The sequence below is a fragment of the Ambystoma mexicanum genome, chromosome 3p (genome assembly GCF_040938575.1).
Source record: "Ambystoma mexicanum isolate Mex_15411 chromosome 3p, UKY_AmexF1_1, whole genome shotgun sequence".
Taxonomy (NCBI): domain Eukaryota; kingdom Metazoa; phylum Chordata; class Amphibia; order Caudata; family Ambystomatidae; genus Ambystoma; species Ambystoma mexicanum.
Window position 1 is genome coordinate 934,068,478 of NC_090925.1, and position 17,597 is coordinate 934,086,074.

The window sequence follows — 17,597 nt, forward strand, 5'->3', positions numbered from 1 at the left end:
TTTCAACTTATATGAATGAATCATAACAACCACCTCACCCTATTATTCATTCATGCAACCCGGTTCTGTTCAGAACCACAATATCTCTCATGTATAACTATAATTCTTGTATTGATTGTGACTTGTAACCAGAAACGTAAGAACTACATTATTTCTCATGTATAACTATAATTCTTGTATTGATTACGACTTGTAACCAGAAACGTAAGCTAAATGTAATACCTGTAATGAATCTGCATTGTAACCAGACAAGTAAGCATTCTGTAACCTATGCTGTGATACCTCCGGTCTGGGCGTACAACAAATAACTAAAATAAAATTAATGATAGGCGATTCCTTAGATCCATTCTCATTGGCCCAATCACTGAAGAACTACGTGTGCTAATTGGGATTAAGCCCTTCAGAATCTAGGTGGCACAGAAAGGATGGCAGTGTTAGTTCTTGAGTGGAGGGCACTAACTGAGCTTTATCACCCACAACACAACCCCAGTTTATGGTCTAAAGCATTTAGTGATAATGATGTGTTATTTATATAGCACCTTAATCCAAAGCACTTTACAGAGCACATATTTACATACAATATCACCCAAACCGAAATTGGTACTCATTTATCGACCTCGGAAGGATGAAAAGCTGAGTTGGCCTTGCCGGGATTTGAACCTGCGACCTGCAGATCACGCTCAGATCGCAGCAGCGAGCGATCAACCCGCTGAGCTATTTTACCGGCATTATCATTATCATTAAAGCATTTAGCATTGTCGTAGGTCAGAAGAAGGAAACAGACTCTGCTTAGACATTTCACTGGTGATTTTATTAAAGAAAATGAATAAAGGCTATCTTTCCCTATACTAGAGGGCTTCCCTACCTAACAAAACTAACTAAGGTGCTTGTCCGCTAGCCTTGCATGTCTAGAAATGAAACTGTCCAGTGTCCAAATCTAAGCCTATCTGACCCTACCACTATCTGAATAACTGAGAGTCAGCAGAATGTCTCCCTTCTCCTGGTATATGTTGGTTTTTCACCAATTGCTTTTCAACAGATGATCTTTAGATAGTGTTGAACTTTTGTCTCTTCTCTCTTTTCCCTCTGCAAATAGTGATTCTTTTCTCTTACCCTGGCAAACTTATCCAACAACTATTATTTCCTTTGGGCCATTTCTTATTCTTCTGAACAGTACTTAGCCTTTGGTTTCTTCCTGCTCTTTGCCTTTACATATATCTATTAGTCTCACCTTGTTTTTGTGTTCTTCTTTATAACTTGATCCACTATGTGGATAGGCCTTCTTGATATACACTGGTATGAATTGGGTCACTCCCAAAATGTTTCTCATTCACTTCTCTTTGTATTGGTTTTATAAGACTTTTCTCTTGACTGAGACGACTATGATTATTCCAATACTGCTTTTCATTCAATCTCCCTTCTGGTATTGGTATGTTATCTTTTCCTTTACTGTGACGAGTATGAGTGTTCCAATAATGATTCTCATTCACTCCCCTGTGTCTCCCATTGTCCCTATTACCTTCCATCCTTAGGGTTAATGTCACTGTGGTTTTTGACTCTTGAGGGTCAGCACGCTCTCCCTCTATCTTGGCATGCCATGGCTTCTTCCTTCAGGATGTCTTGGATGGCTGGATGGTATATCGTATACTGCCTTGTCCTGCGTCTGCCGTGGCATAATGGTTTCAGCGTTGTTGCAAGGACCCTCGATCCACCACAGACCTCCCATGGTCATGCCACCACTCCTGGGCTCTTTCTCTCGTAGTATGCACCACATCCGGCTCCACTTCTCCAGGTCTCTCTCACTACCGAACGTAGTGTGTCTGGTATTTTCCGTTCTCTCATGATTGCAGGACACAGTGTGTCTTGCCTCTGCTTCTCTCGCCTGGAATTAATGCTCAAACCCTTTTGAAACTCGCAGGCTCACTCCTCGCGTCTCCAGGCACCTCCCCCCTTTTTGGATTTACACAGCCATAGGACTTCCCCTGCGCAAGCTGGTGTTCCTTCTTCTCTTTCTCTCCTCCACACATCCTCTTCTGCGTCGTGATATTGGGATGCAAACTGAACATTTCTATTTCTTGGTAGCAATAACACATCCTGGTTGTTTCGTCACATATATTTTTACCTGAAAGGTTTGAAGTTGTTATTTTGGAAGGTCATCTGGGAAGTTTGTCAAGGAAACAGGAGTCTTTGTCCCCAAAGGTCCCACTTGACTCTACCCCTAGGGAGGGTATTGCAGAGCAGGCTCACCTCCCTAGGCTCACAGGGGAAGGGGGGATTCACCCTTGGAGAGAAGGGATGTATTCCTGTGATTCGTCAAAGAAACTATCCACAGGACTGGTGTAAAAAATGACCTTTAGTTCCACTTTGCACCCTCAACAGTCCCTTTTTCATATTTGCTGTGACCTCACTCTGGAAGAAGAGCTGATGGCCAGTGCTGCATGACATGCCGGGTGAGAGAAGGAATTGAGGAGAAGGATGATGGAACAGGCATTACCTGCACCTGAGCCACATTGGAAATGGAGGAAAGGATCTGGCTGGCAACAGGTGTGGATGCTGGCTGAGACCTGGCCAAGAGGAGACTCAGATCTCCGAAAAACTATTGTAACCAAAAGCCATCACAGAAAAGGTTATGATACAAAGTATCCAAACCGCACTTCACTTTAGGGTGAAGTGTGCATTTGCAACATTCAAAGAAATTCACAAAGCCTCTCAGTACTGATAATCTTACAGCTCATCATTTTCCCCAGAGGAATGAGCCAAAACAAAAGGTAAGTAAAGCAGAAGGTTTCACTTACCTCCACAAAGTCAGCCCAGGATTGCAGACAAAACACAGAAAGGGTGATCCATAGAAGTCTATGGAGGAAAGCAGCAGACAGAAAATCTTTCCTAACACTCAGGATCAGAAAAGCGCTCTTTGATGCCCGGTATGTTCTGAGACAGAAGGATCATTCACATATATGTACCTCTCTCTGCCTGAGAAAAAAGATAGTATTGTGACTAAACAAATAGGATACCCTTTTAAGAGTGCCCCAGCTGTCAATGTCCCAGAGACTCATATTTTGCAGTGGGCATGAACTGTAAATTAACCAGACTTCATATAATGCAAGTGGTCTTTGAATGAGAATTTCACCAAACAAGTAGAGGAAGACTCATCAGATAGATAATTTCTACTGTGTGATGAAGAGAATTCTTAAACAGATGGAGCCAGCAGATTTTTGACCCAAAGGTACGCCAGTTATGTTAATATTCACAGGACAAGATCCTGGATTGTGGGATTGAACTCAATCAGGGGAAACCTACATCTGGTAGATTTGTTCTTTCGGTATCTGTTTTAGGTGCTCCAGCTTTAGTGTATGATACTTGATGTATGGACCTGTCAATACTGCCAACAATATTTTCAATCCCACATGCTCTTTTGGCCAGGCTCGTCAAAGTGGCTTTGATGGTCTTTAAAGGATTATAAATTATGATACTCAGCGCACATCTATCGATAGTGGATTAAAAAATTATGAGCCCTGGCATTTTCTTAACCAATAAATATCACACGTCCTATTCAGAGTTTACCTGGAGCCCTTAATTATGCGTTTTGATCCTCTTATACATGTTCCCCTGCATCATATTGCTCACATTGTAGCGATGAAGTGGCTTGGCCAGAGCACTATTTGGCAGTATATTGCATTGTGGTTGATTTTTAAATTCACCTTTTTCATGAGAGATAGGACGATGGAGTCCCCTTTATAACTCACGCTGTGATTTATAAGAACAATATATTCACATAGGTCAGACAGATGCTTTGGATTTTACTCTAAAATAATCTGGAACTCTTTTAGTGCTGTGATTCCTGACCAGAGAATCAGATTCCAGCAAAGTCAAGAAGGTGACCAATAAAACTTTGAAAGTAGCAAGGGATTACACTTTTTAAATTCTGCTGTTTATGAACCTCATGAACCATTCTCTGGCAACAGGCTTTGTACCACAAAGCGGCATACATTAAACCTGTTACACCCAGAGCTTGCTCTACTCCTCGCCTCTGCAGCCCTCTCGCGTTAGGGAGCGTATATTCCATTTTAGGCATCTGGCTTCTCCCTTTTGGCAACATTGGAGGTTGCCTAGGAGACGTCAGCAGGCACCCACGTCCAATGCACAGGAACGTCTCTCGCATCACATGGCCCGTCAGCTGACCGCAACGCGGGCCTCCAGACTCTGCCCCTTGTTGCAGTCATAAAAGAAAGCTACGCCTTTACAGCGATGCTTCTAATTAGCGTTACTCTGACTCTGAGTCTACTTTCTTGTTGTTTACCTAGATTCTTCTGAACCCGGATTGCCAAACCGACCTGCTTTTGCCTTTTCCATTGCATTACCTTGATATTGATGTTGCTGACCCGGAACGCTGAATCGAACTTCTAACCATTAATGTTCTGTGCCTTTGAACTGGTGTTTCATTACCTCCCGTACGGTTCATGTGTATTCCGCTACACGTTTCATATCCGCATTGTCCGGTGGGACGCCTGCTGCTAGTAGACGCATAGCACTCCACGTGCTTATTACAAGGGGAGCTCTACTAGAATCCCGCTCTGGCTACCGTGTATCCCGTTACACCTTTGGAGCCGCGTTGCCTTTCTGGACCTAATCTGTACGCATCAAGACACTCACATCTGGTAAGCCAAATGAGCTACACTGCTTTGGTATACTTGTAGCCTATTTTCTTCTGAATCACTCTGACACCCATAAACAATTGAGCCCTCTCTTTTCCTGTGAAGACCCTACTGCTACTGGAAAGTTGGGAAACAAACCAAGTGCATTCTCTGAAGGCTTTGCTGACTAATGCACCACACCGCATCTACTTGAGACCCTCGTTCCTCCCGGGGAGTCATCCTCTACTAATATACCCGTTTGTTATTTTTTCCTGTCGTTGGTTATGGACTCTTACACCGTCTGACAAGCATTTCCATATTCATTGGGGGTAAGTCATTCCCATTAGTCAATAACCAGAAGTGAAAACACCATCAGTAATAAGATTATAGAGTAACACTAGTGTCCATATTTATTTCCCATATGAACCAGCCAATACTATAACAGGTATACAGGTATATATTTAAGGTTATTGCTATTAACTTGCTTTGTCCTGGTGTTAATCTGTTTGCGTTTCCTTTACAACATTGGTGTGGAGGTGTGGGTGTTCCCAACACTTTTGTTTAATCAACTCCTGTCTATCCATAAATTCTAAAGGCAGAGGGGTGTATTGCAAAGAGGAGTTTCCTCATGTTGAGGAGGCCTAGCATTGGCTGAATTACGGTATTCCTGAGAGGCTCCCTCGCACAAGTTGAGGTATACTGAGCAACGCCCCGTCCTGTTCTGCTCGGTGGTGAGTAACAAAACCACTCCTCAAAGATCCCTCTGGAAACACAGAAGAGCTAATCAACTTCCGACATATCTCAAACATCTCTTGCCCAGCACAAACTCCTAGAAACCTACGTATATGAACAAATCCTGGAACATGTTAAAAGCAATTGGTTACTTTACCAGGCACAAGTAGGTTTGAGACCCATGTGAGGGACGGAAACAGCACTACTACCCATCTAGGACAATATAAAAACGAACACTGACTCCAATATCACCTCAGCGCTAATACTACTAGACCTTTCAGCAGCCTTCAACACATTCCAAAACAAAACTCTTGTCAAAAGAGTACAAGGAATAGGTTTTACCGACATGGCCTTGCTCTGGGAAAACTCTTTTCCAATAGAAATAATGGAAAAACCTGTCTAAACCCCTTTGAGTCCGCACCACACACACCAACCTGTGGGGTTCCACAAGACTCATCTCTCTCGCCGTTATTTTTCAACATTGCCATGTCCTCACTCATCAACCTCCTCAAAAGACATGGACTCACCTGCTACAACTACACAGACGACATACAGATCATCTATAGAATCAACACTGCTGGAGAACAAGACCAAACTTTGATCAACTGCCTAACACAAATAAAAGAATGGATAAGCACCAACAGCATTAAACTCAACCCGGACGAAACAGAAACCATGATCACGTCCAACAATCCTTTGGACCAAATTCACATTCCATGGCCTAGAAAAATGGGAAAACGACCAGAACCTTCAAAAGAATTTAAAAATCACAGACTATTAATGGACAACCTAACAGTCAAACCACAAGTCAACACAGTCATACAGAAATGCTTCTTCCACGCACAATCAGACTGATTTTATCTTTCCTCACCTTCCCACACAGAACACAAACTGTCATCTCCCTCGTCATGTGAGGAATAGACTATGCCAACAGCATATACCTTGGAACGTCGGATTACTTCACCAAAAAGCTACAGCAGCAAGACTACTCCACAGACTCAACACAAGAGAACACAAAACGCCAGCATTGAGAACCCTTTACTGGCTAGCAGTCCAAAACAGTATTGCCTTTGCATAGCAAATAGAGTAATACACGGCCAAGGAGTGAAATTCCTACAGGAAAGAAAATTTGCATTTACAGACCAAAAAGAACACACAGATCCAGCATGCCTCGATCCAAAGCAAGACTTGAAACTAAAATATGGAGAATCAACATTCTTTTGGTTCACAGCAAAACTTTGAAACTCACCCCAAGGAATTACGAACAACAGAACAGCACCTAAAATTCGTAATACTAAAAACCTAGCTCTTTAACTCACCCACCTAAACACAAAGCGCTAGTAAGAAAACAAACCCACCCCTGAAAATGGGAAAGACACCACAAGCCATTGTAAAACCAAATCACATGGTCTGACCCAACAAAAGGAACGCTTGATACAGACAAACCTCAGAATAAGGAATTCAGGATAATTGAAACAATACAATTTACAAAGACTTCCCTCACCACTAACCCTACTAAAAACTTTCAACTTTCATACAAACTCACTGCTCAACCGCCAAATACAGCACACACATAACCCTACCACAGCGCAAACTGGAAATAACACATAAAATGGCACCCCCACCCCCTCTGTTATCTCACTCAACCCAACACACTAAATCTCGAGCACTACACCACAGACACACAAAACAATCCATATAGACCCACACACCAAAACAACACTTAACCCATACCATCTAGAAGCAAACCCAACACACAGTGAATGGTTTTTCCAAACTGAAGCTAGCAACAGCACAGTAAAAAGCTATCTTGTGCCATACATCTCTGTCCCACTAACACTCTCCAACCCTCCATGCCGTTCAGATCCCACTGAGTGCCAGGTGACCACAAAAATGGCAGTGGTGCACAGTTTAAATCTCATTAACATAAAATGACATTTCCATGAGTTGGGCAGCAAGACAGGAGTACGGAACGAATATTAGATTATGTCAGTGTAATTGATCATTTAAAAAAAAACATTTATTGCGCATTTAGTTTAATACAAAACTTTAAGCACATCGATCAAATAAAAATTATACAAATAGTATTTAAAAAGAAGACAATAAAAAACAGTATAAACAGTAGTAACAAGTAAAATAAAAAAATTGATAAATACAGAGCAACGGCTGCTTTCTGTAAATATGTGTCGAAAGACACAGGTGGAGCTTCCTTTTATTCTTACCCTTTTTGGGGCTTTATGGGATTATTTTGTGAATCCCCATTTCACATTGAGGTAGTAGCCAAACTCACCAACATCCGGGCAGAACCACTGATTTCCAAGTAGCACCCTATCAGTTGCGGATGTTAGCATAGGTGAACAAGTTTAACTTTTGTACCTTATCTCGGCATAATCACATTTTGTTTGCCAACACCATGTAAAATATGTGTGGGGACAACACCAGTCATCCCTTCAATCCGAACCCAGCGTAATGCTTTCATTCACACGTCATGTAGATACATGCAATACATGCAAGTAAATGAGGCAATGATGAGCACCAAAGGGGCAGCTATTGTAGATCCGCACCACAGATTTGCTGCGTGCATGCAGGGAAAGACATAGGAACTTGGATCCTCACAGATTCTTGCATGCAGGGAAAGACATAGGAACTTGGATCCTCACGGATTCTTGGGCCTTTCACTGCATATTTTCAGTGAATCCCTGATCGATCACTCCCTCAGGGGGAGATCGGACAAACTCGTGAGAATGAGGCTGACCGCTTGAAATAGCAATTGGTGTGGCCTTTTATCCCGATTTGATTGTGGACATCATATGAAGCCTATATACGTGCACAGAGTCCAACAAAGAGCCACAAAAGTGACAGTAGAGCAATGAATGTGCCAATCAACAAGTAAGACAACACATAAATACAAATATAATAGTTGTTAACTAATGAGAAGACAGAAAGATTTCATAATAAAGGTTTCTATAGAGATGTCAAAGGTGTAGACCTCATTAATCAGAACAAGGTCATTATTATATTGATGTATTCCCAAAAGCAAACTGTGCCGCTGTGATCCTTGCAGCAATTTCAGCTAAGGCGATTAAGGGAAAAAAGAGGGTCCTGCAGCAGATGTAAAAAATGCCCTGATGACAGGAGATTCAACAAAGTCACATGCAACGGAAATGTTATAATGGCCCAATAGGAGCCCGGTTGGGAGAGTAGCAACCTTGCTTTACTCCATCCCTATCCAAGGTTCAAAGAGCAATAGGCCCAGATCTTATCAGAAACTCTCAACCAAACTTTGACACTCTAAAAAGGCTTATTGTTGGTCCCACTGCAGAATTGCAGAAACATGAAATCCAAGAGGTCAGACTGGTTTCTTAAAGTCGCGGTCCCGCTGTCACTTGGAGTGTACGACCAAACAAACAATAATTCTGTGGGGAGAAGGCAGTTCCACAGCATCCAATCATTCACCAGTGTCAATGAAGATGTACATATGCAAGTCCTAACACTTAGACCGGCCAATGGGAGCGAGGACTGACTGGGTAATAAAAGGGTCTTCCAGAAAGAAGATGTGTGGTTGTTTTGAGAGGGTCATAATTCGGAGTTTGGAGTGAGTTGGGGATTCAGGAAAGAAAGACTAGAAGGTGGCTGGAGAGACACAGGGATGGTTGGAAGATACTAGAGACAGTACGGGCAGAAGAAACATTAGAAAATGGTTGGAGGAAAACATCCGAAGGGGGCTTGAAAATAGGAGAGGAAGTAATAGGATTAACACATAAGAAGTAGGAAGAATACAGGAGGTGGTAGGAGGCAAACTTCAGGGGTGGTTCAAGGAACTATAGAATAGGAGGTGGTCAGAGGAAAGCAACAAGTGGGGTAGAAGGAGAATAGCAGGCGGTGGCATGGGAGAAACATCAAAGTGGCAGGAGTTGAAACAGCTGGAGAAGGTTGGGAAGCAGGAGGAAGCACACAGCACTAATGAGGTGGTACTAGTTAGAGAGAGATGAAAAACATTAGAGGGCACGCATTGCCCGTGAGTCCCCAATGAAGGGGCCAAACACATAGCGCAAGGAGAAACAAGCACATGTCATGGTGTCCAGGAGGACAGAACCAGAAGACAAGTAGAAAGGAAGGTTCATAGGGTAGAAATCAGGACCCTAAGAAAGGAGGGGGTGATAAGACCATTTTAAGCTCCAAGCTCCTTTATTGGAAACCGAGCAGACTGCCTAGTTGTACCCAACAGCAGCTGGCAGAGATGCTTCAGCTGCCTCCACAGCTCATGGCAAAGATACAGCAACATCTACATACCCTGTAGGAGGAATCAGAGGTTGTGGTATGCACCATCAACAGAATGCATCCACCATGCAGCACCTCAACACCTGTCTCAGAGATACTCCAGACCACTCACAGAAAGACCAATTAGAACCCCATACACCAACCTAATTTCAGTACCTAAGGTCACAAAAGCACGGGCGAGAGGCTCCAGTTTCCCCTTCATCGCTGCAACTCAGTGGAATTCCCTTCCACCCAACCTAAGAGGGATCTCATCGCACTTAGCCTTCCGTAAAGAAATCAAAACACGACTGATCATCTGAAATCTCCCAGTAGCGACTGCATGGAATCCAAATGTGTTGAATTCTCTGTCATGTATCACTGATCACATTATTTTGTCTTGTATATAGTATGCCAAACATGTAACCTGCCTCAACTTGCTAGTCTTCTTGTAACCAGTAGCAATGACATAACCTGGGTATCAGGTAATATTATCCCCACCAATTATATTGCCATATATATGGTCGTCGGGAACGGCCATAGGTGATATTATTAGTGGGGATAATTTTGGGGGTAAATGGGAACATAATATGGGGATTGCGGGGGTGTCCCCTGAAGGTTTAATGGGTTAATAGTGCCACAAAAATATGGCGCCATTCTTGTATGGCGATATTATTGCTGGGATTTTAACATATGGAACCATAAGCTGTAACTAAGTCACTCTCTTGTAACAACGCCTCGATGCCCCTGCTCTGCCAGTGCGCTTTATGCCAGTGCGCTTTATAAATGCAAATAAATAAAATTAAAAAATAGAATAGCGAAAGGACCTTTCTTTTTGGAGACCCAATCAGAAAGACTGTCACTGCCGCAGAGGTGCCCTGAAATCTTTTGAACTTTAGAGGGCGACCCTTAAACTGGTCGAAATGTTGATAAAAGACTCCCTAGCCTTCTCCCATTCCCCAACACTTGTCGTTCCATTCCCGATCACGTTTTCTATTATAACTGCAGATATCCCGAGGGATAAACACGGTTATGTGAAAACGTTCAAGCTCTGAACTTGGTCCTCAGACCCCCTCAATCTTCCCAACTCCCCAATTTCACATGGTGTCCTCTTTTCCCCTCCGAACCTCTAGCCTGATGCCATTTCATCCTTTTCCCTCCTCCAAATGTCATTTTGTCTACCTTTCATTTTCTGCTAACTCCAGTTATACCCCTTATAATAGCGCTTATCTTAAGAATCGCGCAAAACAAAAATTGCAGCTTATTCATTTCCGAAAAGCCTTGCTGATGCATTGAAGGGACACATCTATAGCTATAATTTTGGGAGAAGTGGGCACCCCCCCCCCATCAAATATTTACTGGACAGAATAACCCCAGACCCCTCCTGGAAACCGAGCCAACGCTTCATGCCCAAGTTGTTTCATACCTGGTCCAAATTCATCAAACCGTTTTTGCAGTGAGTTGCAGAAAAATTTGTTCTTTTTCTTTATGGGCTAATGAATGGGAGTAGACCGAAAACAGTGGGTTTTTTTTGCTTTCATTTTCCTTTTTTAATGATTCTTTCTCAAAATGTCCAGTCTTGGGATGGGGGGGAAGCGTGACAAATCTTTTGTTTGCAAAATATCAGGCAAATCATGCAAGTCAAAAGTTATTAGCAATTCAATTTTCGAGTTTCCTATGGAACCTAATACTCAACTTAATTATAGTGGTTGCTGCACTATAATATATATGTAACTGTGGTTCTTGGGCGACACATGGTTGAGAAATCCGGACCACCTGACAAATTATGTATTGTTTTTAATAAATCCATTAAAAGTCATGCCTGGTATAATTGCATCATTTGAAGAAGAAAACACAAAACTTTAGATACACAGATATTTGGATGATTACCTGCTCACTCATTTCTTTGAGGGACTCATAGTATTTTGACCACCAATCAAGCTCTTCCTCTTCCGGCTTCTCTTCTTCAAATTCCTCCTCCTTTTTCAGTTTTGGAAGGGGAATTTTTTTCAAGGGATTCTAAATTTAAACAAAAATTTGAAAATGAACTGTGACAAGAAAATTTAAAAATATGGCAGGCAATAAACAACCTAAAATGTCAGAGACCAGAATGATTGAAAGGCACCTCAATATAAGCACGATATATAGCAAGCATAACTGTGACAATGCAGAAATCACATGCAAGCAGATATGTGGCCACTGAACATCACAATACACTGTTATCTTTATCCTGAGACACCAACTTTATTCTTCGCTAATTCAATGCCACTCTCCATCCCCAACTAACCAACTTTACAACTCCATCTTTTACCATCTCACGCTACACTATCCCATTAACAAACAAACTGTACCCTTTTCTTTCAGGGCCACATGCAACAAGACAGCCAAAATGGCAGTGGAATGTTCGATATGCATTAGATATTAGATTCATCTTGGCATATTGTATGCTTGGGCTACACAGGTAAAAAAGTATCTGTAAATAAAGGCAGTGGTGAATATGGCGCCGCAAAGTGCCGGACGACCCTGTCACCTGTGCCAGTATTAATGTCACAATGGCAACACCAGCAGGTCCCGAGGCAGTCCCTTCCTGTATTACCGGCAAAATATTTCTGTAACACCCGCAAAAGCTGCCCGGTGAATGCTCCACCTGAAAGCAGGTGTTAAATGGCAGGAAATGCCTGCAGGTGTGGGAAATGAGGCCACAGGTGCACCCAATGCATCCAGGTGCAACCAAAGCAGCATGGAGGAGCTGGAAAAGACCACACCATCAACAGACACACTTCTAAACACCACCATGCTGCCACTGATGACAGTCAGCATTGACATGCAGCTGCTCCAGGCCAATATAACGCTGCAGAGATGGGAGGATCAACAGAGAGCCCTACAGGCAGTGGACAGGAGGATGAGAATGTGAGGAGGCGGTTCCATGCAAGGCAAGCATCCATAGCCCATTTTCGGGCAACACCATGGACCCTCACTGACACGTGAATCCCAACCCTGTACCGCCTTTACAGGGAGAGCATAGCATATGTCCTCAGCATGATCCAGGAAGATAGTGTGAGCAGGATTAGCATCCGTACAGCCATACTACCGCTGGTAACAGTGTTTGTCGTGTGGTTAGTATTTATTGAAAAGCCAGGTTTTTAATAATTTCTTGAATTGTGAGTGGGAGAGCTTGTTACAAATATTGGGTGGGAGTGAGTTACAGATTCTGGGGGCTGCTACAGTGAAGCTGGAACTACCTGTTCTAGAGTTCTTGAATCTGGGGATAAGAAGTTGAACGCTAGAGCTGGTTCGGAGTGTTCTTGCTGCTGTTTTGAGTGTGAGGTATTGATTAAGATAAATGGGGTCATTAGGGTTAACACATATGTGTGATGGTGAGGGTTTTATGGAGTATTCTAGCTTGTATGGGCAGCCAGTGTACCTCTCTTCTGTACTGTGTAATGTGGTCTCTTTTGTTTATACCTAGCGCTGCTTTCAGGGCCTTGTTCTGTAGTAGGTGCATTTTATTTATGTTTTTCTTGGAGGTCCCTAATAGTAGTAAATTGCAGTAGTCGATCTTGGCCAAGATGAGGGCTCTTGCAAGTGTGATGCAGTTTTGGGGTGTGAGGAATGGTCGACTTAGGGCAATACGTTTGGCTGTGTAAGCCATGGAGGAGGCAAGTGAGTTTATGTGTTTGCACATGGTGAGGCTGGAGTCAAGGTAAACACCTAGGGTTTTGACTTGGTTCGATATGGTAATTGGTGTAACATCTAGGACAATAGAGGAGTACTCTGGATGTAACTTACTTAGGCGGGCAGGGGCACCTACTATGAGAATCTCTGTTTTTTCTCCTTTAAAGCAGATGCTGTTGGTTGCCATCCAATTCTGGATGAGGGAGTAGATTTTGTAAACACAAATGGTGTCCTGCTCTAATGTCATGATCTCTGCTTCCAAAAGGTCAGGGTTTTCCCAACTCCCTTGGAAGCAGATCCATAACCCAGGTTCCAAGTGCCAACAAGTCCCAATTGGGACCTTTTGGACCCAGTCCTGGCGCCAGTGGCACCAGGCTCATAAATATGCCCAGGGACTGCGCATGCGCGAGCCGCGCATGAAGAACTAATCGCGTCGGCTCCCGGTGGCCGCGATTAAATATCCTTCATTCATTCCGCTCCGGGAATTCGCCCGACCTCCAGAAGCAGCACAACACTGGCGGACCCATCCAGGCACTGCCTGCTACAACCCCGAGCAGAATCGGACCGGGGGGCGTGAGAAACGTCCCGGAGTCCGCCGACGCGAGACTCGCCGCCATTGCTGGGCGGTTAACTGCGGCTCCTTCGCCCCTCCCCCCATGAGCTGCGGCGGCCACTGAGGCCCTCGGGGAGCGGACGAGCCGGGGAGGGGGCGAGGACGCCGGCCCGAGGCATCGCTCTGGTTCCTCCTGACTGCCGCCCGGGGCTCCTCCACCCTGCTGAGCCCCCTGCTTGAGACGGCCGTCCGAGTGCCGGAACCGCGGGCACAGCCGACGCGCGGCGCTGAAGCCGCGACGATCCTGGACACCAGCACTGCACGGACAGCGAGGGATTTCTACGCTGTGCTGCCAGACCCGGCGGCGTAAACAGAGGCGAGCAGAACGCCTTTCTGCCCCCACCCGCCTCTCCCTCAATTTGCGAGACTGTCACGCCTGGGGTTGAGCCGCGACACGGGAACCGGTAACGCAGTGTTGCGCTCCCCCATCAGCATTAACGAGGTAAGGGCAACCGGCGGGATACCGACCCGCATTAAGGAGACGCCTCACCCCCCACCCAAAAGTGAATTCGGAGGTCCACCTGTGGGGGGCACGGAGCTGAGGGGACTGGAGACGCTCTCCTCCCCCAAGGAACTGGCAATAAGCTAACAACTGTGGGCAGTGACCCGGGGAGGGACGGAGGCCTCCCGTTGTAAAGGCCACGACTTCACAAGCACAAGGAGCGGGGCAGATACCCCACTGGGGCAGCCCGGTGTGAGACCGCGCATTGGGGCAAACCCCCGAAATTCACCGGACCAACCCCGACCAGGGACCCTTGGAACCGCCAACGACAAAGGGTTCTGCCCCTCACTCGACACAATTAACGGCCCCCAGGGGCAGCACAAAGTGGCGTGCACGGCGGAGAGCCGCGGCTATCGCCTTCCACACGTCACTCATGAACTGAACATAATACGGGCTCCGGAGGGGCGTATATGCGGATGCCATCTCTCGCGACCCTCCAATAGACACAACGGACCAACCATAGCAGGGGTCGGCTCCCAGCGGCCAAGCAATCCCGTCGGCACACCTGAACAGGGACACAATAGGGAAGGATCGTCGCCCCATCTCAGACTTTACAACGACCCCCTGGGGGGCACCAATACGTCCCATCCGGACTTGCCGCCTCACACGAATACCCGACTCCGCCATGGGCAAAGATAAGGTTAGGAGGCAGACCCTACAAAGCAAAATGGACCTCTATACCGTGGAAGCCCCCCCCCGCCTGGAAATGCAATCCCCAGCGGAAGCGGATGGGGGGAAGCTGCTCAGGACCCCCAACTCTCCCTGAGAGACTTAATGAAGGCAATTGGGGACTCGAGAACATCGCTGGAACTCAAAATTGGCGGAGTCTGCACGGAAGTATCTCTCCTACGTCAGGATCTGCGCAATTTATCGTCCAGAGTAGGAGAAGCGGAGCAGAGAGTGTCGGACACAGAAGATAATGTCCGCCAGTTGGAACAACAACTCGCCATAATTACCCAGAAGGTTAACCAACTAGAATACCGAGCTGAAGACAGTGAGGGCAGGGCACGGCGCAATAACCTCAGGATTCTTGGGATCCCGGAGAAAGAGGAGGGCCCCAGTGTCGAACTTTTCCTAGAAGACTGGCTGACCCACATCTTTGCCCCCAAGAAACTGTCGAAATTCTTTTCTATCGAAAGAGCACATAGGGTACCCACTGGGCGACCTACCCCAGGAGCCCCCCCCCGAACTATAATTGCACGCCTCCTGAACTACCGAGACCGAGACGCCATCCTCCAGATGGCACGGGCCTCCGGCCCAATCACATACAACGGCTATAAAGTAGGGTTCTACCCGGACTACACTAAGGAGGTTCAGCGGGCCCGCCAGTCGTTTGACTCGGTTAAGAAAAAGCTTCACTCTCTATCCATCAAGTTCGCCCTCTTCTTCCCGGCGTTGCTCAAGGTCCACCACGAGGGAACGACACACCTATTCCACAGCCCCAAAGAAGCATGGGACTGGCTCGAAACACAGATCCTTAATGGGCCGACGACTCGGCGCTCGCCCTCTGGACCGCCCGCTCGCAAACCCGGGCCCGGGCGGGACTCGCCGCCTCCTACTCCGATGGGCCCCGAAACAGAAACACCAAGACCCCCCCTCAGGAATACCACTGAGAACGGATGAGGCCTGGGCATCACAGTACTGAGGTCACCAAGGGACACCATGGAAATCACACCACCGCGGCCACCACCACCTTGACACCGCAGTTCCAAACACAGTCAGGGCGTCTCCACAGGAGCCACCACCCTAGGTCGGGTCATTCCGACGAAGTTTACGTTCAACAAGTTATAAGTTCGATGTTAGGGCGACAGGTGCTCCCAGTTGGAAGGGAAGTGCAGGGTGGGGGGAGTTTTGGGGATTTGAAGAAGCAAATTGACGGGAAAAGAAAGCTGGAAAACGATGAAAGCAGGCAAGTCAGACAAACACTACAGTGGGCCAGGTTCAGAGACGCAGGCACCTGCCAGTCTTCAGACACTCCGATGCGAGGCGGCCGCTGGGGGTTCCCCCCACCCCGAGAAGGAAACAACTTATGCCCCCGGGGGGAAAATGCAACGGCCATTAATCCTCTCAGACACCCCAACAAATAGGCTCACGCTGACAGGATGAACTCCAACAAAGTGAAGATACTGTCCTGGAACGTCAATGGCCTCGGCTCCAGCATAAAGCGAAGACTGGTACTCCAGTACCTAAACCGACACTCGCCAGACATTGCCCTCTTAAATGAAACACATCTGACAGGCACCAACACCATCTTTTTCAAAAGATCCAACTACTCGAAGGTCTACCATGCCGGATTCACGAAAGGGGCGAGGGGCACAATGATACTCGTCCACAAGAGAGTTCCTCTCCATGTTAGGAAGATCAGGACGGACCCCCGGGGCCGCTATGTGCTATTGCTGGCGGACATCTGGGGTGAGAGATGGGGCCTGGCAGCGCTCTATGCCCCCCCCACACTGACGAAGGAACTGCTCGCTGAATTACAGAACTTACTCCTGGAGGAGGAGGCGGATGTGTGGGTGCTCGGAGGGGACTTTAACGAGGTAATGGACATCACAATCGACAGAACCTATAGGAGAGCTGGAACACGTCCCACCTCTACGCCACTCACCACGTTTGCAGAAACCTCAGGAATGGTGGACACCTGGCGCACACTCCATGGCGACGAGGCAGGGTTCTCCTTCTATTCTGGGGTCCACAAATCATTCTCCAGGATCGACTACGCCTTCATCCCTCGCAATATAACCCACAGGCTCCTCGATGCTGCATTCCTCGCAAGAGGGATTTCGGACCACTCCCCGCTTCTCCTGACCCTCAAGAACTCTTCCTGCCGCTCAGAACGTAACTGGCGCCTAAATGGGTACCATCTCCGTCTTCCCGAGATTGCAGAAGAGCTAGAGAAGACGACAGCGGAATATTTTGAACACAATGTGGGCTCGGTGGACTGCCCGATCACGATCTGGGAGGCATACAAAACTGTCCTACGAGGGGAGGCTATCTCCAAGGTCTCCGCCTACCAACAACGCCAAGTCCAGAAGGTCAGGGATGCAGAGACACGCGTCCTGGAGTGTGAGCGACAAACCCTCATACAGAACACCCAAGAAGCAAAGGAGGCGATGCTCACGGCGCAGGCCGCCCTCAGTAACCTGTCCCTAGACAATGCACGAAATGCTCACCAGTTAGTCCG

General features: G+C 46.3%; 1 protein-coding gene across 1 annotated transcript in view; it reads right to left on the reverse strand.

The window, feature by feature from the left end:
* LOC138581135 (fer-1-like protein 4) overlaps nucleotides 1-17,597 on the reverse strand; it is a 1,598,034-nt gene that overhangs the window by 588,538 nt on the left and 991,899 nt on the right. Inside the window, exon 31 of the mRNA XM_069652231.1 lies at nucleotides 11,514-11,642. Coding sequence (XP_069508332.1) covers nucleotides 11,514-11,642 — 129 coding nt within the window. The remainder of the gene's footprint in view (nucleotides 1-11,513; nucleotides 11,643-17,597) is intronic.